General features: G+C 41.3%; 1 protein-coding gene across 1 annotated transcript; it reads left to right on the top strand.

Moving 5' to 3' along the window:
• Nucleotides 1-282: 282 nt before the first annotated feature.
• On the top strand, nt 283-10,905 carry SLC30A10 (solute carrier family 30 member 10). The gene is made up of 4 exons (XM_030448576.1): nt 283-906; nt 1,340-1,423; nt 4,837-5,073; nt 5,827-10,905. The coding sequence occupies exons 1-4, from the start codon at nt 396-398 to the stop codon at nt 6,300-6,302; spliced, it is 1,308 nt and encodes a 435-aa protein (XP_030304436.1). The 5' UTR covers nt 283-395; the 3' UTR covers nt 6,303-10,905.
• The last annotated feature ends 14,434 nt before the right edge of the window (nt 10,906-25,339 follow it).

The following is a 25,339-nucleotide window of genomic DNA, read 5'->3' as shown; positions in this document are numbered from 1 at the left end:
CCTACAACCCACGGTCGTTCCCGACGACATCGCGGGGAGGGCTGCGCGGCGGCGGGGAGGAGCGGGGGTACCCGGCAGCACCCCGCCCAGGGACGCGGGCACGCGGCAGGGCGTCAGTGGCGGCACTCGTGACACCACCGTTCGGCGGTGGTACCGGCGGGTTCTGGTTGTCGGCGGTAACGGGTTATCGGCGCTGCCGGCGGGGCGGTGCCGTGCGGAGGGAGGGCGGGGTGCGGCCTCCCCTTGGGGCAGGGCGGCAGGCGGGGCCCGGGGCGGCGGGCGGAGGGGTGAAGGGTTTTGTGGAGGCGGCACTTGTTGCGTGGCGGTGGCTGCGGGGCATGCCCCGGCGGTAGCGCGAAGAAGGGCGCCCGTGGGGACCGGCGGCCTCCATCGCTATGGGGCGGTACTCGGGGAAGACGTGCCGCCTCATCTTCATGCTGGTGCTCACCGTCGGCTTCTTCGTGGCCGAGCTGGTGTCGGGCTACCTGGGCAACTCCATCGCGCTGGTGTCCGACTCTTTCAACATGCTCTCGGACCTCATCTCCCTCTGCGTGGGCCTTTCCACGGGGCGCATCGCCCGCCGCAGCCGCCGGGGTCCCCGCGCCACCTACGGCTACAGCCGGGCTGAGGCGGTGGGGGCCCTCAGCAACGCCGTCTTCCTCACCGCCCTCTGTTTCACCATCTTCGTGGAGGCCATCCTCCGCCTCGCCCGCCCCGAGCCCATCGACGACGCTCAGCTGGTGCTCATCGTCGGCAGCCTCGGCCTCGCCGTCAACCTCGTGGGGCTCCTTGTATTCCAGGACTGGGGCTCCTGCTTTCGCAGTCGCCCACCCGCCCCACCACCCACTGCCTCCACGCTGTCGGCCGTGCCCGGAGGGGCCCCGGTCGGGCCGGTGGATGAAGCAGGTGCCTTTCGGCTGCATCCTCGCCTTGCCTCGCTTTCCGGTCTTCCCCTCGTGTCTCTCACCTCTCCTCACCCCTCGCACCTTTACCCGTCCCTCCCCTTTCCTGCGCTCCTGCTTCTTGACTCTTGGGACCTGCCAAGCTGCCAGGCTCATCCTCGGGGCCCTTTTGGAGCCCTAACCCCACTCGTGGGCCCAGAGGAATTTCACTAAGCTTACTCAGATACCCATTGCCTCTTTCACCTTGTACTTTACACTGGGCTGCTAAGAATCCCCTCGGGATGGGGAGGGAGGTGTTGTGGCTTGCTCTTTTCTTTTTTTTTTTTTTTTTTTTTTTAACTTCTCATCATCTTTGAAGTAAAATGGTTTTGAGAAGGATGATGTCTTTTCTGTTTGTAGAACTTATACACAACACAGCGTTTCTTCTTTGAATGCAGGTGATTCACCAAATGACCAAAAAAGCCCTGAAGAGGGGCCTGAGAGAAAAACAGAGAGAAAATCTGAAGCCTTGAACATCAGAGGTATGGGAGAACGCTGCTAATGTTATATTAATACTTAAGCACTTTCTGGTTTCCTTTTTAGATTTTTTTCCCTGTATATCATATAAGAAATGGAGCAAAATCCCAGGACTCTTGTGTGTGCAATAACCCAGTTATCTCTAGCAGAAAGGTTTTGGTTGCATTAAATAGTATAGATAATACCAAAATAGTTTGATGCTGATTTGGCTCTGTGTGTGTTCACATTGTATAAAAGTCTTTAAAAGAGTGCAGCTGAACTTTTTGGAAAGGAGACAAAGGTTCTTGGATTAAACTCACATCACTAGAGGTCTTATAAGAAGGTAAAGCCAGGTATCAGTGAAGTTTTTTGAATGTCATTAGTGTAGTAGTTGAGCATTTTTAACCTTGAAAGTGCTTGAGGCCAGAAAACAGAATTTTTTATAATCCAGAGGCTAATGATATTTTATAGTCAGCACAAGGAAAAGGTTCTGAAACTGGTGCTTCAGCAGTGTTTTTCCGGGTCCTTGAACTGTGAGCCTGTCCCTGACAGAGGCTGTCACAGGATCAGCCCTTCTTACCCTGCCATTGGGCAGGTCTCTGGGTATCTGCAGAGTGAAACTGAAGAGCTGCTTCTAGGAACAGATTAGCCAAGTGTCTTGCTTCCTCTCTGTACAGGTAGTTTGTATGCACGCACATTTACATACTTGTTTTGAGCAGAGCCTAAACCAGATTCCTTTGCATATATTAAATGTTGAATTTGTTCCTTGAGGAAAGGGCTGTCAGAAATCTGAAAGAAGATGGTAATTTCTGGCTTTTTATGGTTGCATGTCAACATCTGGTACTTCTCCAGAGTTGTGAAAGTTGGCATCACATGAATTCAGTTTGATGAGGTCAACATGACAGTCAGGCACTCGGGGGTTTTTTTGGTGTGTGTCTTTCAAAAGTGTTTTCTGGGTTACACAGATGTGTCTGTGAGGGAAGACACTTCAAAAATCAAAGCATGTTCTAGAGCCACAACAGTTTCTTGAGTGTCTAGAAACTGGTGTCTCTGGATGTTAGAGCATTATAGTAGTAAGATTATTGGAGCAGGAAAAGCCAACTATCACCCTCAGGAATGGAGGAGAGAGTATAAGAAATTGCTGAGTATGTATTTTAGAGAAGGCTTTGCTTACCTGCATGACAGTGCTTAGGCATAATGATTCTGAAAGCTGTCAAAAATGTCTGAAATATAAGGAGTCTTATCTTGGGTACTTTTGAGACCCTGTCTTTGATTTTTAAAAGGTTATTTCCTCTAAGTGCTGTTTAGTATGTCAGTATGTCATCTTTGCAAAATCAATTTTTATTGTCCTTGAATATTTCTTGCTTTTTTAGTAAGAGCTACAGATTTGTGTCTTTAAAATTCTCATTCAAAATCTGTATTTTCTTTGCTGCTGTTAGTTAAATAGCTATAATTCCTAATCACTTGGCAAAAAAGTCTATACATTGTAGAATTGGAACCTACCTGAAAAACATGGCTGGACAAAGTGGATCAGCAGAGAAATTGGTTTCTTGATTTTTAAAAGTGGTAGGAACAGGAATGTAGATATTCTGCCTGACTGGGTTAATTATTGTAGTGCAAATTTATTCCTTTTTACTTACACATATAAAACTGTGCAGACTTCGGAAACTATGTGTTACCTATGGTCTTACCATACTGACTTTATTTACATTTCTTGTTCTGTTTTATAGATTTTGTGAATCAGTAGCAAAATGGGTTAATTTCTGTCTTGGTCCTCACTGTGTGAAGGGTAACCAAGATGTACATACTAACTATGTTACTAGTGTAAAATAAGTGTTTTCCAAATTCCATATTCTCAATTCATAATTTATCATAATTCTGACATGCTTAATTTTAATTAAGGAAAAAAAAAGACTGTCTGAAACATTTTCCTGTGCTCTCTATTTAGTTGCCTTGACAATTGCATCCTCCTTGTCCCTCTTTTTCATGCAGTAGCTGATAGCCCATACTGAATCATGATTATTTGTAAATGAAAAGGAAACACTGCAGCTCTGTTAGGAGTAAAGCCCAGTGGGAATCTGCCAAATGGGGCAGAACATGCCTGGGTCCAGCAGAAAGAGCTGCAGTCACTGCAAGTTTGTACTTTCTTATCTGACCCAAGTGATTTGAAGAAACTCCAGTGGTTATTGCCTTCATTTCTCATGCTGAAGATCAATGTTCATGCAAAGAACTGGCAAGAAACAGTAACACAGTTCTAGGTCTAATCCAGTGTCTACGTGTCTACCATCATCAAAGAGTCAAAACACTTTGCTGTGTTGTTAGTGAGTTTCAGAGGGAGCCTTTTCCAGTCCAGAGGAAGTGATTAAGTTGGAGTGAAAGTGCTTGTTAAAAGGGATGTTACAAGGAGGTGGTCCATTTTGTTCCCTGACAGGCACTTCATTATAAGTATTGACAAAGAAATTAGTTTCATATATCTGGAGATGTTATGAATTAGATTTCATTCCAACCGATGCCTGAGTCTAAACAGTGAAGGCTGAGAAAACTGGAGTGCATATGAGCAATGATAGGAAGAGGGAAGATCAGGTAAAGTAGTTGAAAAAAAATATAAAAGGGAAGAAAAAAGGAGTTCTTAGATTACTGTAACTTTATAGCAAAAAGACTATTTTGATCACTGTAGTTGAAAGGGCAGCTAAAAATATCTTACTGCAAGATCCTGCTTTGTGTCTTTACCTTTTGTGCAAAAACTTAACCTGTAGATGTAAAAAGTGGTACCCAGGTACCCAGCATTCCTCTCAATTCAGAGTAGTCTAGGCACTTACTAGAACACGGTGTCCATGTGACTAACTTCCAAACCAGATTCTGATTTTTCTGGGGTCTAAGGGCTAGTAGTGTTGAGGGATAAGGTTTAATATGATCAGCAGTCAACCTTGATCAAAAAATTGGAGTATGAAGGCATTTGGAGCTATAGGAATGGGTGTAAGTTTCACTTACGTAATTTTTCAGATTTCAACAGTGTCATAGAAGCTGATAGAGGAGAATAGCTTACTGGGAGTGGTCTGTGGCTTTCTTATCTTTCAGGCTAGAACAGATAGTTTTAGTCATGAATTTTTAATTGAGAATTGAGATTTAATGTACCAGGATCTCTTTAATCTGCAGGCATTTAAGCAAACACATTTTACGTTGCCATGGCATTGCAGTTGGACCACAGTTGTCAGCATACCCTACATCTTTAATAATGCACCCCACTTAAGCAGCTGTGGTTCAGAGTCAGTATTTCCCTTGCTGTTTTGTTCTGAAAGCTGTTACTAAAAAATTCAGTTATGATGTTAGTGCTTGGAATATTGCATTTTTCAGAACAGACTTGAAAAATGCAGCTTCACTGTCCTCCTCCCCCCTCCAAATGCTACCCTACTAATGGAAATTGTGTCGTTTGTTTCAGGTGTTCTTTTGCATGTTATGGGAGATGCACTTGGATCTGTGGTTGTGGTAGTTGCTGCTACAATCTTCCATGTACTTCCTCTGGATGATGCTCCATGTAATTGGCAGTGCTACATTGATCCAAGCCTCACAATAATTATGGTGTTCATTATCATGTCTTCTGCTTTCCCACTTATCAAGGAGACCTCAACTATTTTGTTGCAAATGGTTCCTAAAGGTGTTAATATGCAATTATTGAGTAAGTTACATTTTTTGTGAAATGCTATTAAGTTCAATGATCTATCTCAATGCAAATGTTATTTCTGGAATGACTTGTTTGGATTATTTATTCATAATGGCTCTAAATTCTCAAGAACTGTGATAAATAGTCACATGCCTGTGTCCTAGCAACATGACTCAAATCTCTCTGGATTAGTTAAAGTATGTATTTTGAGAATGTGGTACTCCAACAATACATCAAAAATACCAGGTCTTGAGCTGTTAATGCTTTGTGTGGGGTGTTTGTGAAAGAAAAAACAGTGAATTACAATATTTCCCAGCCTTGCAACAGCTTTTTCCAAAAGGCTTCCAAAACAGATTAGAAATTTCCATTCAGGCTGGTTAACTTTGTAGCTCTCTGGCATTGCTCACACTGACTAACTGTGGGATAGCACTAGTTATTTCTGTAATTACACCATGCTCAGGGCGAAAGAAACCAGAGGATGCAGGCTCTTGGCCAAGAAAGTGTTGCTCTAACCCTGCTTCTATCAGTGGCTGTTAAATTGCCATTGGGGGGTCTGAGGGATGGGGTGAACCCAAAACGAAGGGTGGCCTCTTTGTGTGGTCATCTTGAGGCTGAAGCGGGCAGCTGGGAGTAGATATGTTTTCCTAAGTACAGCTCTTTTTAAATGGTAGTTTCGAAACCTCTGCTTTCATGTAGAGCCCTTGATGGCAAAGCTGTTAATTAGCCAGTACACCAAAACCTCTAATACCTTGCTCTTATGTCTTCCAGCTGACAGACTAGCTCGTGTACCAGGGGTTAGTAGCCTTCATGAGGTGCATGTTTGGGAGCTGGCAGGTGGGAAGAATATTGCTACACTTCATATCAAGTGCCAAACTCCTACTGATTACCAAGATGCTGCTTATAAAATACGGAAGGTTTTCCACGATGCAGGGATCCACTCTGTGACCATCCAGCCTGAATACATTGACCACAAGACCTCCCAGCTCCTGTGCAGCTCACCCTGCATCTCAAAAGCTTGTGACTCTCAGCTGTGCTGCAGTCAGAGGAAGCCACCCCTGGCTAAAACTAATGGCTATGCTGAGAAAAATGATAGCTGCCATTCTGCACTGCATAAAGACAATGGTTCAAGTAAAAATGATGTTGAAATCCCTATTGAATCCCCACTGGCAGAGGATAGCATTAAAAACCTGAAAAATTGTGGTGAGGCTGCTGACAAATCACAGTTGGGAAGTACACGACTGTAGGCATTTCCCTCTACTTCGTGTAATGTTTTCACAGAACAAACATATCCTGGCTGGGAAGGGGGCCATCGGTGGTTGTAGCTGAAGTTGGTGTGGGAAAACAATTTCCGTGCTTTAGCTGTAAACCAAAATACACCTAAAACCCCTTGTACCTGAAATAAGGACTAATGTTTCCACGAGGTGTGTTGCATTTGTCTAAGAATTTTTTGCTACAGCCTAACCCAGTTCCTTACAAACTACGTGTGAATTCCTGTTGTTAGAGTGGATGGTGTGTCTTGCTGTCTGCACTGATGCTTGCAGTTAATGGCCAGTGGCACTGGAAATGAAACTCTGCCCATTTCTGCTCAGGTGAGCTGTTTTGTAAAAACCCTGTGGCCAGTTTGTACTGGGCTGAAGTACTGTGTATTTCTAAAGGACTTCAGTAGAGATGCTTTTCTGATCCTTAAACCTCATTTTTGCACAAACAGTTCATGTTTAAGAGTAACACTTGTGCTTCTGGCCAGTGGGGTTTATGAATGAAATTGAGAGCATCTAAGGGAGAGAGGAAGCACTCAGGAATTTTAACTTGCATTTTTTTCTGGATTGGCTCCTGTATTTAGGGTCAAAGCAGAAGCTGGTCTTGTGTCTCTACTAGTGATACTGGAGTATTAACCTTATTACAGATAAGTATTGTAAAGTTCCTGTCCTGAATGTGAAGAAATACTAACATGGTCTGTACTGATTCTAGCAAATGGAAATGCAGGCAGTAATCCAGTTAACTTTTACCTTGTTTGCTATTGTGATTGTACAACTCAGTCTTTTTTATTTTTATTTGTGTCTCCTGACAACAGAAATCATATTAGCCATGGTCTGAATTCATCATTTTGTGGGATGATTGCAATATCTTTTAATACCAAGTGTCTGTCATTATTCATGCTGAATAAATAAGCTAATGTGTTTATTATGAACAGTTAAAATTCTGCAGTTGTATTCTAAGTCAATTTAATATTTTATTAATTTAGAAAGTCCCTTTAAAATTTGTATGGAGTGTTATCACTTAGAGGAAGCTTTAAAAATTAAAACAGTCCTCCCCTCTGCACTCCCCCTCCTTGCCCAGCCCAAAGGTGTATTTCAAAGTGTATTGAGTGAAGCAGTTCCTTTATCTTTTTGCTGCTCACCATTTTTTATTTGTTTTTGTGGCGTGGAAGGGTGCTCCATGGAAAACAAGATGACATACCTTGTCACCAGTGCTGGATTTAGGTCAGGTCTGTTCCCCAGATTTTTGGAAGAAGAAACCCAATGTCTGATTCACACTGATTGTAGTGCTTAGCCTCACTGGCTATGCAGACTATATCCAGAGGCTTTCAAATACATTTTTTTATGTCAAAAGTAACCTTTCAATTGCTTGCATGTCCTGAATTTTATTCATTTATTTCTGGTGACACCTCTGTAAAATAATGCTGTCTTTACCTCAGTGACACCTTAACGGAAAGGGAAAATTGATTTCCTGCCCAGGCTGGGAAAATACCAGGACCTCCTTGTAAGGCTGGCTTGAAAGCTGCCAAGTCCTTATTAATAAGGACAATTACCTTAAGTCAATGAATATTAAACCATGCAGCAGGCTATTTTGCTGCTTATAAAATGGTACTTACTGAAGCAGTGATTGCAGTCTACATAGCACATTTCTAGATTTGTAGTTACACCTTTTGAACAGATTCTTGGGAGAATTAATATATTTTATAGCCTTCTGTCATAGGTTTGTACTATATAAATTAAACGGTGTTAGTATAATTGAAGGCTTGGTCCTCCACTCTGATTCTGTTGGCAGCAGCAGAGCTGAAAGGATCTTGCTTGGCAGTTATTGCACAAATTAGTGTAAATCAGGAAACATTTTAAGAATTTCTCTGTCTTTTAAAAGCATGTGACGTAAAGTGAGACACCCCCTTCTTCCATTCATTTTGTCCTTATTTTCATCTATGATGATGTTTAAATGTCAGGGTTTAGATGTAAATAACCAAAATATTTATAGGCTTTTTGAGAACTGGAATAGAAGGCTCCCAAAATAACAGTGAAGTCTATGGGAGAGTTTACTTCCCAGATACCTTCTAAAACAAACACCCTTTCATAATTATGTATTTGTGTCTTAAATCAGGTAATAATTTTATATATGGATTCTATTGTATGATTGAAAGATGTAATGGCAGTATTGTTTACTCTGGAATTGGACAAAACTAGTATGTGTAATGCTGGAGCATTTGACAAAATGAACCCTTCTTTTCGTTTTCCTTCCAGTGCTTGTTAAAACTGTGATTATCTATTTTAAAGTTTTTAAAAGTGTTGTAACCTGAAAAGACAATGAAGTAATATTCTTCAACTTTTTTTTCTTGGTTGAATGTACTGACTTTTTTCCTGTGAATAAATAGGAAAATACCCAGAATTATAGAAATCTTCTAGATTTTATAGAATCTGTAAGAGAACAGGGAAATTTAAGATTTCATTTATTACATAAGCAAGCAAAACAAACCTGTATTATTTATGAGGTAAACTTTACATTTTCTGTTTAGGGATTTTCAGAGTATTTGGCTTTGCTTTCTGACCTGGTATCCTTGCCTTTCTTTAAGTCCTGTAGCAACATATTTTTCTCTTCTGTTTTAAGTGTGTTGCAATTGAGCTCCACTGGCTGGCTCCTCTTTACTTCTGTAGAGGACTTCATTCCAACTGTTGTATTGGCTTATTTCTCTTTAGGTCTTGGCATATCTCTTCTAATTCAGTTGAAGTATGCTCACCTTGGTTTGAAATACAGGATAGTTCAGTATTTGCCATAATCGAAAGGCACTTGTTCTGAATTCAGTTTTCTAGTGTATTGCACTGTCCTTAAAAAAAATCTCTTCTCTGGCCTCTTAATCTTAATTGTTTTTTTCCCCCTCCATTTCAGCAATGAGAAATTTCTGGTGGTAGCAAACAACATTTGCTACCCTGTCCTGTTCAGATGCTCTGTTCTTATTGCACCCTTATAGCAATCAGTTTCTCTTGCTGTTTCCCCTGCTGGTCCATCACTGCCTGGAGTAAAGGAAATCTGCTTAGAACAAAGGTGATTTTCAATTTGTCCACCTTATATGGCCCTCTGGTAGAGAACTAGTCATGTGTGGGACTTAGTTTTATGACAATGAAACATTTGCTAGCCTTGTGAGATAGCTATGGAGCAAAAGTGAAATCTGGAATAAATCAGCGTGGGATTGAATGCAAAAGCAGTTTACTGGCTTTATTCAGTCATGGGCCTTTCCTTAAAGTAAATTCAATTTTTGCCACCTTTTTGTATGTCACTCTTTAACCAAACTTGTCAAATTGATAGTTAATTTTTCCTTCTCCTGTAACTCTCTAAATGCCTTTACTCTTCTATGTGAAGAAAAATAATTGATGCTATTTTTGGGAATATTACCTTTGCTCTACCAAGTTGTCAGTTTGCTTCCTTTTCGTTGCACTCTTTGAGATTTAATTTTCACTTGGAGTGCAACTGTGTTTTTTCTCCTTTCAATGTTTTTCTTATTCTTCATCTCTTCAATAAATGCAGTATGGTTTTGTCAGCCTTCTGGTCATGGTGTTGCACCTATAGTATAGTTTAGAAATACCTCTTTTATGCACTGGTTTAATTTTTGAACTCCATTTTATTCAAGTTCACATTTCTGGTCTTGCTATGTGATACACTTTGCCATGGCAAACCACTTTTTGACCTTGTTTAGTTGTTCCTATTCTTTCCCCCTTCCCTATTATGAGACTTACTGTCCTGAATGCTCCGTTTTATTTTGAATTTTAAGGTGAATATGCCAGCATATGTATTTTTCCAAAGTGAAGTTCATCACCCAAGGTCTGTAGATGGCTTGATATGAGCTACTGCAAGGACTATTCCCTATCCTGTGATCTGTGTCAATGTGTTGTCTAAGTAGTCATCCTCAGCTACAAATACATATATTTAAATTATTTATCAACATACCACCTGAAACAACTTTTTCAAGCATGTTGGTTTCTAAGCCTCAGAAGGTATAATGACTTAACTAAGGTGTTTGCTAACACTTTAGAGGAAAGCTTGGATCATTAATTGCAAAGCAGATAAAAGTGACATTTCTGAAAAGATAATCCCAACACAATGAAGATTTCTATAGGTTTACTCCTGACTCTGCTGTACAGTTGAAGCACTTTCTATGTTAAATACTTCTATTTGAACAGTGATGTCAAAGTATGAGGATGTCATTGTGAAATGTTGTTACATTTATGGAGTTGTGTTGCTTAAAATTTCCTCCAGTTTTGCTCTTCATTATGTGATTTAATAAATGGGCCAAAATGTAGTTTCCATGATTGCTGAATCAATGAATGGAAAATGTCACTGGGGTTTTATTAACTCTTAGTGAAAAATTACTTAAAGTTTTATGTACAGGCAAATTTTTTTTTTCAAAATGAAGTTTGAATGTCCTGTAAATAAAATGTATTTTTAAATAAAACTTTTGTCCTGAGCTTGGTGTATATTAACAACAGGGAGCTTGTGTCAGTTTGGAGAGTTTTAAGACATTTGTATGAATGAAATTTGTGCTTAACCTGTGAGTGTGCTAATGACAGGATTAAAACTGCATACAACAAATCTTTTTCTTGTCCTAAAGTGGTGGTTTTTAACAGTTAGAAGTCCAAACCTTGGCTCTTTGAAAAGAAGCCCCAAGATCACTTGAGCAGCATTGCTGTGATGGTTTCCATTTACAGCCAGTGATAGGTTATACCTGTAGCACTTACCATTGGCTCTCTAGAGAAGGCACTAGGGCAGTGCTGTAGCTTTGTGGTCGAGCTTGTCTCTGCTGAAGTGTGGTCAAAAATTAACACAGTTAAAGTGTGGTGTCCTGCTGTGATGGGTTTATTTTTCTTCTTTTATTGGGGGAGCTATTGTGCTTGCCTGATGCACGTATCTCATCCAATAGAGATATCAAGCTTTTGAATAGCTGTGAAACATTATTAGCTACTTCTGTATTAGTAAATTAAATATACTTGAGGATATTCTAGGGCACAGAGAACAATTGGCATAGAGGAGCTTGCATGTACTTGAGTAAAATATGGTCCACTTCAAAAAGGGATGGCTCCATGCTGGTGGCTAATTGAGATTAGGTCCTTGACTCTGGCCTGTGCCAGGGAATGGCTTGAGGAAGCAGTAATTACAGCAAGCTGTGAAATGCTTGAACAGATACTTAATAAAAATGATCGTTCATCCCCAGGCACTGTTTAATTTGCTTGTACTGATAAGCCCCCGAGCCTCTGTGCTGTTTTGCGAGGTACCTGCAGACAGAAAAGGAGATGGAGCTGGTAGTAATGGTTTCCTGGGGCCTGGGGTTGAAAGGTTTCATCTCTTTCCACATCCATGCTGTGCTGTGTCAGAGTGCAGGGCGGACTGGGAGGGAAAAGGCTGCCTGGGTCAGCAGTGCAGTCAGTAGATAAGGCTATCACTGCGGCTGCTTGCATGGCTCTGGAAACAAAAGGCACCAGGCAAGTGGCACGTTCGATATGGCATTGCCCTTTACTTTACCTCCCCCAGTCCTAGTACATTTATTTATTATTTTTTTCAAGCTCTCACCCATGTTTAATACAGTTCCATGTCTGTTTAAACACCACCACCCTGTTGTGGGGAGATGGAAACAGAACTATGTCAAGAGGCTTTGGGGTTCATATGGAAAAATGAACCCATAAAGACATTATACAAGTCACTGAAATGGCACTGAAATGGCACAACCCAGCCCAGCTGTGTTGCACTGATTGTACTTCATGCATCTCCCAGAATGAACTTCAGCAGCTGCAGGGGAGGATTTGCTGAGCCTTTCAAAGAGGGAAGGAAGAGCAGGAACCTGTGCATCTCCCTTGGTGGCACCTGAAACTCCATTGTCTGAAGAGCAGCTGCAGTCTCAAGTGCAGTTTCTGAGGCCATCCAAAAGTGGGCAGTGGTGTTTATGGTCATCTTTCTGCCTTCCTGTCCATGGGTGCTTTTTACACAAAGGGAAGGCCCTGACTCAGAAGTGTGTTGAGGCTCTTTTGCAATTTCCCTTAGTTCTCATCAACTCCAGATGTTTTTTTTCATCTTTTTGCAGCAACTAATTTGCCTCTGCTGCTCTTTAGTATGTGAAATATGAAATCTGATCTTAACCGACAAACTCAGAATCACATAATTATTGGGGTTGGAAGGGGCCTCTAGAGATAATCTAGTCCAGCCCCCCTGCTAAAGGATTGCCTTGAACATTTTACACAGGATTGCATCCTGGAAGTCTTTTAGTATATCCAGAGAAGGAGACCCCACAACCTCTCTGGACAGCCTGTTCCTGTGCTTTGTCACCATCACAGCTCCTTACATTCACAGCCACAGTCAGCCCATCTACCCCTGACAGTAATAGTGGCTCTTCTTTCATGTCTGAAAAGAAAGGAAAAAAAAGTAAAGGTGGAGATCCCAAGGTATAATCCTTATAAGTGCTATGAAGTATAAATGAGAAAATGGATTAGACTTCCTCTTGGTTGTAAGGCAGGATACTGTTAATCCAAGAAGTCAGCTGATCATTTGGGGTTAGTAGTTGAGCCTTTGGCAGACTGAGCATCACTGGCCATGCAGTTCTTTCAGCTTTTCCAATCCAAAAGGGAAGAAATTCAGCTCCTGATGCAGGAACATGGGAGCAAATCATGTGCTGGTGGAAGAGAGCAAAAGTGTGTTGCTTAGGAAGACGTTTTGTCTATTTTCACCAGCCTTGTGCTCTGCTCGAGCCCTTATTTGGCCCTGTGCTCTATTCTTCTCCATGTGGCAAGGAACCAGGCTGCTGGCACAGCAAGGAGGTGTTACACAGCAACTTAGCAGTCTCCTCAAGGGGAGGAAAATTCAGTTTTCTGGCTACAGTGGGGATCTCCAGGAGCCATGGATCAGTAAGGCAGTGATCCTCCCTCCTGCTGACAGTGGTGCTTGTTCCTGTATGCATATATATATTATTTCTGGCAAAAGTCAAAGTTTTATGCTAATTAATGTTTTATTTGAAATCCCCAACACTGATGTTACGTTTCCTTCTGAAAGACAAATACTGTCTCTCTTAAGCACTCTGTGTCCTGGCCAAAGAGTAATCATGTGAGGCAGCAGCAATGGGAGACTGAAGAGAACAAAGGCCTGGCTCACAGAGCCCTTTCAAAGAAGTTGTTCACTTGGCCAAGGAGTTGGGCAGCTTGCCTGTGCCTTCTTTGAATCCAGCATCTCTCATACAGCCCCCTGCCCACCACTGCATGGGTAAGGGTAACCTTCTTTGTATGGGACACACATACACGCAAACACACACACAAAGCAAGAGCAGTCTGGGCAAATGTGGCCTCAGGACACAGAGCTGTAAGGAAGAGAGGGTTGGAACATGTCTCTCATAGGATGGAGGTTGTTTCCACAACAAATTCCAGCAGCAGCTCTGCTGCCTGAAGAGTGGTCAGCAGAGGGGGTCTGATGAAATGGAGAAATGTCTTATATTTATATATGTATATATACACATATATAATATTATTTAATACACACACATGCACATACACATATATGCATGTATTTATTTTTCCACATATGTCACATTATTTTTCCATATATGTCACATATACTGACATACATGAGTGTGTGACACTGGCTACATATGACCATATCTATTACCATCAGCAAATGAGAGATTTTGCTTTAGTCACAGTGCCATACAAATGCAGCTTCCTGAGTATCCCAAATACCTTCTGTCTGGTGTATCCTTCCTGCTTATTACTTTGAATTTGGCCCAATTCAGTGTGTCAGGATTTCATAGTTGCCCTTTAAATACTTGTGCATCTGCCTGGGAGAAACTACCAGGATCCAGTGGCAGGGTTTTGTGTGTATTTGGTATATTTTCTGCACTATTAATGACCCCTGCAGTGTGGATCCCAACTGTATAAAATTCTGTTAGGTACTGAAGTTGTGTAAAAGGCAGAGGCATAGCAAATGGACATTCCTTGTTGTAATATTCACACTGATTTTCCCTGCTGTGGCTTATTTGAGCAGAGAAGAGGGCAAAATTGGACTTCAAAGCTTAGCTAGACATGCACAAGGAGAAAAGAAGAGGGTGGTCAAATACAGCCGTTCCTCTGGGGAAAGTCCTCTTGCTGCTTTGTTTAGTGCAGCATGTTTTTTGGCTGACAAGTCATGATCTGACCAGCTCTTATCATGACTCCTCAAGTGTGCTGGTACCTGCTCCACCCTCACTCTATCTGGGTGCTCCAAATTTTGGCTCTTCTAACCCCTTTGATTATTTTTCTTCCACTTGGTCTTCCTAGATGCTTTATCACTTGTCATTCAGTGCCTCTCAAATCTTCTTTCTTCCTTTTCCATCCATCCAAGACTGCCAATCTCTCCCTCACCAGCATTCTGCTGGCCACCTGGGCCATGCTATCTTTCTGCCTGGAGTCCTTTTTAGCTAAGTCCTGGAAAAAATGGAAAAGGGAGATTCTCAGAACAGCCAGTTCCATGGCCTGCAAGGGCAGCCAGCTCAAAAACCAACTTGCTCTTTACAGAACTGTTGCACAATTTTAAATTTAGACATGGAGTCTGAAAATGGCCATTTTATCTTTTTTATTAAAACTGTCAAGTGGTGTGTTAGTGATCAGAAAGCTTGAAGACAAGAAAATTCAGTTGCTGTGGCTAAGTAGAAGAGGTTTTTAAATACTACTACTACTACTAACGATGTGAAAGGGAAAGACTGGTGACTAATTTCAGGCAATTTAGAGAAGGGGATCAATACAAAGTTAACCTGCAGAATTAATACTTAAGGAAATATTTATGAACCCTCAAAGCTTTTGTGGGACACTGTGTAAATTCAGTGGTACGGAAAGAATTTGTCTAGACCATTTTGTACAGACTCCTTCAGGGTCACTTAGTGACTCTTAAGACAAAGCTCTCTCCAGTTGCTGAGTGGTTAGCAAAGTCCACAAATATCTTCAATACCATTTTTGCGGTTCTGCTCATCCCAGCACTGACAAACCACCTTTTAAACTTGTTTTTTCTCCCTACTTGAGACCAGGTGTGGCTAGACTGTAGCAGGACAGGGCTTCTGTGAGGCTGACCTGTGCACTGTCTGTTCCTTTCTGTATTTGCCACCTTGATCCACTGCCTCCAGCAGCAGTGCTCAGAGAAGCCAGAGCACCCTTCTGATGCTTGGTTTTTTCTCAAGACATTAAAAACATTTTAGAGAGCTTGGGTTGAATACAAAATCAAGAAAGATGTGCCTGCATGAGTGTCTTGCTCTCAATTTATTTTTAAGGGGGGGAAGGAAATAGGGTGTTTTGGGTTCAATTACAATAGAGATTTATATGTGCTCTTTACTCAGCACTGTGTGCTTTAGTGTAAACCTCCTGACCCCTAGGGAACTGCTGCTGCTGTAGTAACAAGCAGACATTATGGGTTAATGCCTTCATGTGGTAAAAGATTTCCAGGGTTTACAACTTTGAACCTGTTATCCCTGTACTGGATTAATACAACTGTATTTACAAAAGTGATTACAAGGGTACTTCTCTTGAGATAGGCAACTTTTCTTGTATGAATGATTAAACAATTCTGACTAATTTGATTGCTGTTACACTTTTAAGGGAAGAAATCTAACAGATCCTGAGCAGAGATTCTAGGCACATAACCTTTTAATCTCATCAATTTATAATGAAGTTTAGTTGATTTGAAAGACTGGTGATCCTCCCTTCACTGAGACCATGTGCATGACAAGAGCTGTTGGACTGAACCTTATGAACCTCATGAACCTCCTCTGTGACACTCATAATTGCTGCTTGGTTTGCCTGGCTGAACCAATGCCTCAGTCCACTTGTATTTTTTTTTTAATTATTATTTTTAAAGTTTATTTCCCTCCCTCCAGGCTTACTAACATAAGACTGTGTTAGTAAGACTGAGTTTTCTTTGCCCAGCTGAGCATTGTAAAGAAAGCCTCTGAAGTCTTGTTTGACTAAATAGCAAGGAGTAAATATTTAAAAATAGAAATGCCCTAAAGTTTATTGGTCTTAATATGACTAATTCTTCCTTTATTAGGAGATTACCTGAGAATAAGTGAAGGTCAGAGGCCTGTTTTATCACACGTACTAGAAACATAAAATGAATGGCATTTCTAAGACTGAAGAGTTTAAAATGTAGACCAAGTTCTCAAACTTCCCGCTAATTTGGAGATTATTTTGATGAAAGTTTTGATTTTTGCAGGGTTTGGTGTAAGGATACAATTTAGCTATGGTGCAAAAGCCATCAAGAGCATGTGTAACTTCTGCTTTTGGTTGCTTTTTCTTGACTTCAGATCTAGTGGTGCTGAGCTCAGTTATGAGTTGGTACACCGGGATTTATGGACGTAGATGTATTTTGATCAATGAACTAATTGTTTTCAGCTGTTCTATAGGTAGCCTAGTCTTAATACAGAGACAAAGAAGTTAATGAGTTCATTCTTCAGCTCTAACAGGAGTGGACAGGCTGACTTCTATTCCTAGTAGTTTTGTGTTTCACCTGTAGATTCAAAAAGGAAATTATTTGGGTCCTGGATGCAGGCCTGTGGCAGTCAAGAGATGATATACCCTTAGGTAGACTTTGGGTTGTCAATATAATTCAATTAATGCTTTTCAAGAAGTATTTCATTAATTCCTGGGTGAAAAGCAATCACAAGCAGCCTTCACTTTTATGGAAAGCACATTGAATTGGAGTTGTCTGGGATATAGGTGCTATACTATCAGGAATTTTATCTGCCTGAACCGGTTCCCTTTTGCCTTATCTACTTACCACACTGTGTAGCCAGAAATTTGCTTTGCATGCTGTACACAGAACAATGTAAGCATTTCTGTTAAACACTATGGGTTGCTTAATGAGCTAGGCAGGAGCTACATAACCTGCCTGTTTGGAGTACTCACCTCTTCTTTTACACTGCTAGACCTTATGGGTCTAGCTCCAGGTTTGGTATTTCACACCCAGGGCTGAGAATGCCAGTGCTGCTGGTGGAAAGTTCTAATGGGTCTTGAGCTCTCTAGTCATATAATGGGTTTCAGCAGGACAGCAAAGAGCATCAGCAAGTCATGCAGTTATACCAAAAATGGAGAGCTTCTGCCAAGGTGAGATGAAAGAAAAAACCTTAAAATGACAAACATGACAACTGTCTGATGACTTGTTTCTCTGCTTTAATGTCATTTGTTGAAGGCAAGCCTGTTAAAACAGGTGGCAACTTAGTCCTTCTGTGCCAGAGTAACACTAGGAGGGTGTTTTTGTGAAGACTGCAGGGTTTCTAAACAATATAAATCTTTGCTACTCCTCTTCAGTACAGAAAGAACGAGTACAGGGAGTCCTGTGGCAGTAAGCAGTCAGTGGGACTCATCTGGTGTGGGCTTGACCAACACAAGGACAGTCTGCTCTCTGGAAAGCCACATTTCTTCACACCACAAACCAAAATGGCACTGCCTGCCCTCGTGTTTCTGGAGACACATATAGGAGCACAGCAGCGAGACTCAAGCAGAGGCTCTCCATGTGTGCCAGCACTTCAGTACTATGAAGTTATTTGGTGGTGAGGCCATGAATATGCCTGCATCAAGAGCTAGTCTTCATTCTTCTTTTTTTTTTTTTTTTTTTTTTAAATGTCTCCAACCAGCTGCAGTTTCCTGGAGAATCCTCTGCAATTTCCTTATCCCATTCTCAGTTTTTCTCCTTTCACCTTCTCTCTTCTAAGTTCATCTGGTCACAGTCTTCTAAGTGTTGGATTCCCAAACCTGACACTGAAAGCCTTGGTCAGTGTGAGCAATATATACATGTTTTTAGATTTACAAATAAACTCAAGGAACAAGCTGTGTTTTTAAGTGGAAATCTCACAGCTCCAGCCTCCCATGCTGAGCAGCAGTACTTGTCGTGCACCATTCATTTCCCAGCAACCTTGGTTGCTCTTTATAGAATGGTGATAAATACACTTCTGCTAAATAAGGAAGGAATCAATTTCACCATATGGTCTGCTTCCCTCTGGTTAGGGTCCACTTTGGTGCTTGCTTTAAGACATTTAAAGCAGCCTGCTTAGACTTTGGATTTATTTCTGGGGAAAGGAAGGTGACTGACACCCCTCCTCCCCATCCCACACCTATGTACAAAATCCCCCAGAGGAAAGTGAGATGTCAGTAAAATAGACAAATCCAGTGGGAGGTCATACTAATTGGTGGGAAGAGTGAGAGCTGAGTCAGTCTTCTTCACCTTTAGAATTGAAGATCAGCATAAGCTCCAGAGCTGTGATGTAACAGCCTGGCTCTAGGTGTTGCTCTCTTTGCCTTGACATATGCTGGAGATGCAAATCTGATAAATGTTGCACTGAGTTAAATCTTTCACTTACACTAGCTTCATATTGATCTTGCAAATGGGACTAATCCTCAGTAAGATCTCTAATCTGAAGTGCAATAATTTTAAAATCCTAGTGAGCTTACTAGGACTGGTCAAAGTTAAAGTTTATGATGACTTGTGTACTTTTGGTATCAACAGGGGGTTGGTTCTTGGGTCACTAATAATTAGTAATGATTCATCAAAGAGGCAGAAAGTGGTGGTCAAAGGTGAGATGAATCCTGCTGCCAGCAAAGCTCCATTTTGCTGCTGATCCATGTCTCCCTGAACCTTGGCTCTTTCCTCTCTCAGGATTGTCAGAAAAGCAGCTGTGAGAATTGCTTCAGGGAAGTCTACATTTTTAACTACTGATGTTTCGTGAACAAAAGCATCCTGCTTCTGTTTAATTCAGCATTTCCTCTCCTTGTTTCCAGTTCTAAACATACACTCCTGCTTCTATATCCTTATGCATTAACCTCACACAGAGTGAGAGTTGTAGCCTCACGTGGTTGATGACCTGGGCTGCTCAGGAGCTGCAGCATGGCACAGGTTGTGAGGTACCTGGGACCACGCGAGCTGCTGTCCATCTACAGGAGGGGCATGGCCTCAGAGTATTTCCTCCTTGCTCTTCATTTTCATCTCTTGATTAAAAGTGCTGCAGGCCTTCTCATCTAAACTGTGTTCCTACCTAGAAAGGTTGGAGCAGATGATCCTCGAGGTCCCTTGCCATCTTTGTCTCTGAGAGACAGCCTGAGGGAATACATTTTCTCTCTCCCTTACAAGATAGGTTGCTTTCAGGTATTTCCACTGAACTCTACTGAGGTGTGGACTTAAAAGTAAGTTTGGGATATGTAAACAGTCCTAGGAAGGCTTTTTTACATTTGATTGCAGCAAAGTAATGCTTCCTGTTGATAGATGTAGACTTCTTTACAGTTCGTGTTTTCCTTATTCTAGTTTCTGAGAAAAGGGGAGATTTTTATCCAGTCTGAACCCTGGGCTGCTAACAGTCTTCCCAAGGTGAAATGTTTAGCAAAGGATTAAATATGTCTGATGGAATGTATTTTGTGATAATGGGAGTGAGACCAATGTGCAGAGAAGACTGGACTTTAAGAAGGGGGTTCCAGAGGAAATTTGAGTTCTTCTACAGTAAAAGTGATGTAACATTCCAAGCATAGGAATAAATATTAGAAAGCAGGACAGAGTAAAATTAAAATTTATTTTAAAATCTGGGCACTGCCTAAAAAAAAATGTATTAAAAAATTAGTTAAATGCTATCCTATTTCCTTTCATCTGAAAACTTTCCTCAAAAAACTTTCTTGAAAATAATTTTTCCAAACATTTATCTTTTGGTCTGTATATCTCTGAGCCAGGAGAAAACTTGGCTGTTTCAAAAGGCCCAACACAATTAGGAGGTTAAAAATAAACCAGACCAATCCACTACCCCAAGCCCAGTCCTTCTAATTAAAGGTACTTCAAATCTTTTCTTACAGCCTGTTAGAATGAATTTTTAACCACTTCTTTTTCAATGTGCATGACAGTCTTTGTTTCTGTAAACTAACAAAATAGTAGACTAGTTGTGTTACCAACATCTGGCACAAGGGTAGCAATGCCTGTGATATTGGCATCCACCTGCATTTTTGATGATGTTTGAGGAATAAAAGCAAGATATATGGCAAGAAAAGAGATCACCTGGGGTAATTAATGCAGTTTGAGCCCAGCAGGTCTCATAACTTTCTTCTCTACAATGGAGATCTCTGCTTTTCTTTGGAGATGGTTGAAGAATTGCTGGCAAGACATAGACAGGGCCTCAATTCCCTGCAAGGAGTGGCATGTCCTGGATGCAGGTTAAGTGCATCTTCTGATTGCAGGATGAGCCAAGGCTGCTAAATATTCCATGGAGCCTGGGAGGTCAATCCCTTAGCTCCTCTTTCTGCTGCTGCAGGACAACTTTTCAAAGTTAAACTTCTCTTCTGTAGTACCAGGGTCAGTTTCACGTGGAAGTGAAAAACTTCATTACTTGACTTGATAAATGACGGGAAAGGATGGAGAATTATTTCACCATAGCCAGAGGATATGTTGTAAGAATCTGCTGCTAGAAGTCAATGTTGCAGTCATCCTTAAAAAAAAAAAAAAATTTAAAAATTACTGTTTGCTGAAAACTAGCAATAAAACAGAAGAAGAATGAGATGCTTTCTAGCAAATAGCAAGATGCCACGGCAAAACCTCTGCCAACACAGCAGTTTTCACATTCAGATGACACAGCTCCTGGAGCCCATTCGAGCAAGTTATCAGAGAAGACTGGCGACAGTGAGTTTGCCTCTCTGCTATCAGACTTTTCCAGGTAGCCACTAGGTTCACCTTATGGTTTGAGTTCACGTAGGAGGTAGCTAACAACTGTTTAAGAGTTTGCGCTTTTTATGTAAAGATGAGTTGTATACCCTGAACTCTCTTAATCTCTGGATGCTATAAATACTTGTATGTCCTTGGCACACACGCTGCTTTTGTAAACTAGGCCTATTTAGTGCTCACCTTGAGTGAGGGCACCAGGCTCTGGGCTATCTGCATCCACAGGCTCTATCCAGCTTTGTAGGACAGACACCATTTCTGGGATGCCAACAACATCCACTCAGCCCAGTCCTACCTCCAGTTTGTGTCATTTCCCAGCACCCTGAATGACATCAGCCTCTCACTGTGTGGAAAAACAAGAAGTTATTTGCTCAAGGGTCATTCTTAGTTCTCATATCTGGTCTATATGTCTTGTTTTACAGCTGGTTTCCCCCAAAGCTTCTCAGCATAATTCCTGAAAAATCAGTGACAACAGAAGAGCTGCTAGCAGATTTTTTGGAGTGTCTGACGTTTCATACCTCTTAGAGAAAACCCATTCTTTTGGAATTTTTATTTGCCTTGGATTTATATTTTTGAATCTTTTCCATTAATATCTTAATTTTTCATTTGCCTCATTCATAATTTTCTAAAATTTTTTTGTTTGTTTGTTTGGCTGGGGTTTTTTTTGTTTTGTTTTTTTCTTTTTTTGTTTCTGTAATGATTTGTGCTTCTTTGCTAGTGGTGTGGAGTGTTCTCTGCTCAAGTATCTTGTGAGCGTGGTTTTAGGACTTGAAGGTCCTAAAGACCTTGTGCTAGAAAGAGAGCAGATGGAGAGAAGGAGAAAGACATGGTTTCTGCCCCATGGATGACTGAGGAAACTGGTACCCAGTGAGTTCATGTTCTGCTGAAGACCCCACCTGCAGGAACCACACTGCTGGCGGCAAGGGCTCTCAGCTCCTCCTCTGCTTGGAGCTTCTCAGGGTGGGCTGCAGGGAGGGTAGAGATGCACAGGACATATAACACATATAGAAGGACTATTGCCTCTTGGCACCAGCAAGGGAAGGGAGAAGATCCTTTTATTTTTATTTTTATTTATTTTTCCCCTGAGGATAATTGTAATCGCAGATATGAAGTAGTTTGAAGAACTGAGATGAATAATACCCTCTCGTAAATCAAGCAATAAATATACATCGGGCAGCTGAGCTGTTGCTGCATCATTAACAGTACGAGGACATTTGGGTGTTTGAAGCTGCATGGTCTGACTGACAGGGATTTGGATGCTGATGAAAGGCGTGTGCCTTCTGTGCAGCTGTAGCCCTATGGAAATGAGCCCTCTTGTGGGCAATCGAAAAATTAAGCAGTGTTGCAGGCTGGCAATGCAGGAAGCACAATGAAAGAATGCCCAGGACTGGGGAATAAACGCAATAAAATAGACACAACCGCAAAAAGACATGGGCACATTTTCATAAAATTTACATCTGAAAAAAAGATTTCAAGGTGATTGTTATAAGAAGTAATAAACATCACCAAAATGCTCATTTAGTGAATTGCAGAACTCTTTAAAGCACTTTTGTTTATATTTTGTTGTTGAAATGACACTGTTTTATGTATTATCATGTTTATTACCTCCTTTGGAGAGAAAAAACCTGAATTTTTCTGAAAAAGAGCTTCTCATTGTTCACAAAAAAAAAAAAAAGTAGTAATTTCTCCCACAAGAAAAAGGTATAAACCTTTTACTGAAATAAAATAAAATTATTTTTCAAATTTTCAGTCTTTTGCTGTTAAATAAATAGAAACAATTCAGAGCCAAAAAAATGAAGTCAGGCTTTGTGCTCTGACAAGCATTATGGGCATCACCTGCTTTTGGAGTGGAGACATCATGTGCCTTTCATGACTATCATTACTCATTGTTAGCACATCTTGGGAAGAGAAAAGCATTAAAGGTTTTTGAAGGCACAGTGTGTTTTGCTTAGGCATGGAAATGTGCAAAATACCTAGATGGTGTCTAGTGTGAGTGTGTGGTGTCTTTAGTTGCTACGAAGCAATGATTTCTAATTAATGTTTTCCAATTGTTATTACTGTGATAAATCTTGGCAGAGCAGCCTGTAGCAAGCTTCTTGCTGTGTGACCCAACAATGTATCACTGCACAATTTTCTGTAGATTCAACAGCATCATCCTGTGTTGTGAGAAGAGTTCATTGTGCCAGCAGAAAGCTGGCAACTTTTGGGTGAACCTCCAGGTGACCCTTGGCCATCACCAGAGCAGAGTTCCTGTCACCAGCCCCTTGCTCAGCTAAGTGGTGGAAGGAGCAGCCCATAGAAAGGAGTTAATGCTACTGAAATCTGGTTCCTTATGGGTTTGTGCTCTGACTCCTTTCATCTCCTATGTCTGACTCCCGTGCTTCCTTTCCTCAGGTCTTCAGTCCCACAGCTGTGCCTCCCACTCCCTGAGGTGCTGATGGGAAGCAGTGGATCCTGCTCCACCAGGTGAGCCAGGAGAACTGACCCTGTTCCTGGTCCGATGGAAGCTGCTCCTTCAGCCCAGCTGGGTGCTTGGACAAAGGTGGACACCTTGGAGCTGCTCCCCAAGCCACACAGACACTTTAATAAGAGCTCTTTTCAAGGGAAGAGTTACATCTGTTTCTATTTTCAAGTAAACACTTGAGAAGAAAAGTCAAGGCCCCAAAAGGAGATGCACACTTACCCATCAGGTGGATGGTAGCGATTTTGTTCTCTTTTCTGTGGCTCTGCAGGTCTGTGCTGATAAGCTCTGCTACCTGGGAATCACACTTGTCCATGCTGCTGCTCCATGTAGCTCTGGTAGAGGAGAACCATCCCTAGGTGTATATCACAGATTCCATGTATGCTTCACAGATATTTTTTTTTTCACCAAATATGTCCTTTTGCTTTGTCATTGGAAGGTTTCCTCTTTACCTTGTGATAGGAATTTTTCTAATTTGGAGGCTAATATAGAAACATTTTTTTTCTTTTATATTCCCCAACTGTAAGACATAAATAAAGATGTGTGCTTTTTGGGGGGCAGAAGCAGGGGGGCTAACAAATCCAGTGCCTTTGCATGATCTTGAGGCTGTAGGATAACTTGGTGTCACTCTAGGCTCATGTTCCCTAGAGTTAAAAAGCAGTTTTGGAAAGGGAGGGGAGTAACATGTTTTTAATTCAAAGTGATCTTGTTCTACCCTTCTCAGACATGAGAGAATTCCACTGTTACATATTGTATGTTAAATGCTTCAGAACAGAGCTGTTTGAAGCTTTAATAAGGCTTGTAACTTTCCTTGGTATCACACACTAAGTTATTATCTTGTGGCATTGGAGTCTGGGTTTAAATGTTCTTGAACTAAGGAGTTAGTTATGTTCATGGTTTGCTTGACAAAAGCATGAAACAACTGAAATGGGTGGCATTAGATCATTCTGGGTATTCCTTGCAAAAGAAATGTTTGATTGCTTATTTGCATTAATCTTGCAACATATGAAAGTGTCTGTGGAAAATGACTTGTTTTGTGAAGAACAGTTAAAATATTCCATGAAGCTTTGGTTTCAAAACACCAGTAAGACCCATCAGAGCAGTTTCAGTGGGTGGTGCTGATAGAGTTCCCTACTTAATTCTCCTTGTAGAATGGATGCTTTTTTGAAAAATGTTGACATTTCTTCTCTCCTCGTCTGTGAATGTTTCCCAAAGGTGGAAATAAAGAACGTTTCATGACTGTTTTGACTGTACTTCATGGGAACCATTTTTCCAGAGATTGCACTGAATTCTTCTGCTTATAGAAATCCTATAAAAGGATACTCCATGTCATGGGGAGCAAAACAATGTGAGTTCAGGCAGCAGTGAGCCTTACAGTTGGGCAGGGTCACAGCTGACTGCTTTTTCCCATGTCCATTCAGGAGCATCTTGCAGTGATGTTTCCAAGTAGAATGTGGCTTGAAGGTGGAGCAGATCATTGTTTTTTTCAGGGGTTCCTTTGCTGTGGATGGAGAGATATTTTGTATGTGGTTGTTCTATTAACAAATGTGCAAGTTTAGTAGCAAGCTTTTAGTTTTCACTAGAAGGAATTGCATCAGGTTCTGTCAGACTTGAAGCTGTCAGTGGGTAAGATTTGCTATTTTACTTAGAAGTGAATTTCAGGTGCAGAAATTTGTATTTGATATTCAAATTCAGGGAAATTAAATCCTAATATGTTAGACAGGCAAAAGGAGTATCAGTGAAGTCTACCATGCATTGTGTGCTTATCCTAAGACTTTCAAAATCTGACTTCTACACAACCTATTTTTTGCAAACTTCTGCAACATTATTAATTGTCCTACTGTACTGTGCAATCAACATTAGTATGCGAATTAA

This window comes from Calypte anna, chromosome 3, assembly GCF_003957555.1.
Source record: "Calypte anna isolate BGI_N300 chromosome 3, bCalAnn1_v1.p, whole genome shotgun sequence".
Taxonomy (NCBI): domain Eukaryota; kingdom Metazoa; phylum Chordata; class Aves; order Apodiformes; family Trochilidae; genus Calypte; species Calypte anna.
Note: the sequence above shows the minus strand (reverse complement) of the source record. Positions and strands in the feature narration are given on the sequence as shown.

What these genes read in the sequence shown, in the direction of transcription:
- SLC30A10 (XM_030448576.1), top strand. Translation starts at nt 396, where the DNA reads ATGGGGCGGTACTCGGGGAAGACGTGCCGCCTCATCTTCATGCTGGTG. An exon ending in CGGGCCGGTGGATGAAGCAG is followed by an intron (nt 907 to 1,339) that starts GTGCCTTTCGGC and finishes CTTTGAATGCAG; the next exon opens with GTGATTCACCAAATGACCAA. An exon ending in TGAAGCCTTGAACATCAGAG is followed by an intron (nt 1,424 to 4,836) that starts GTATGGGAGAAC and finishes CGTTTGTTTCAG; the next exon opens with GTGTTCTTTTGCATGTTATG.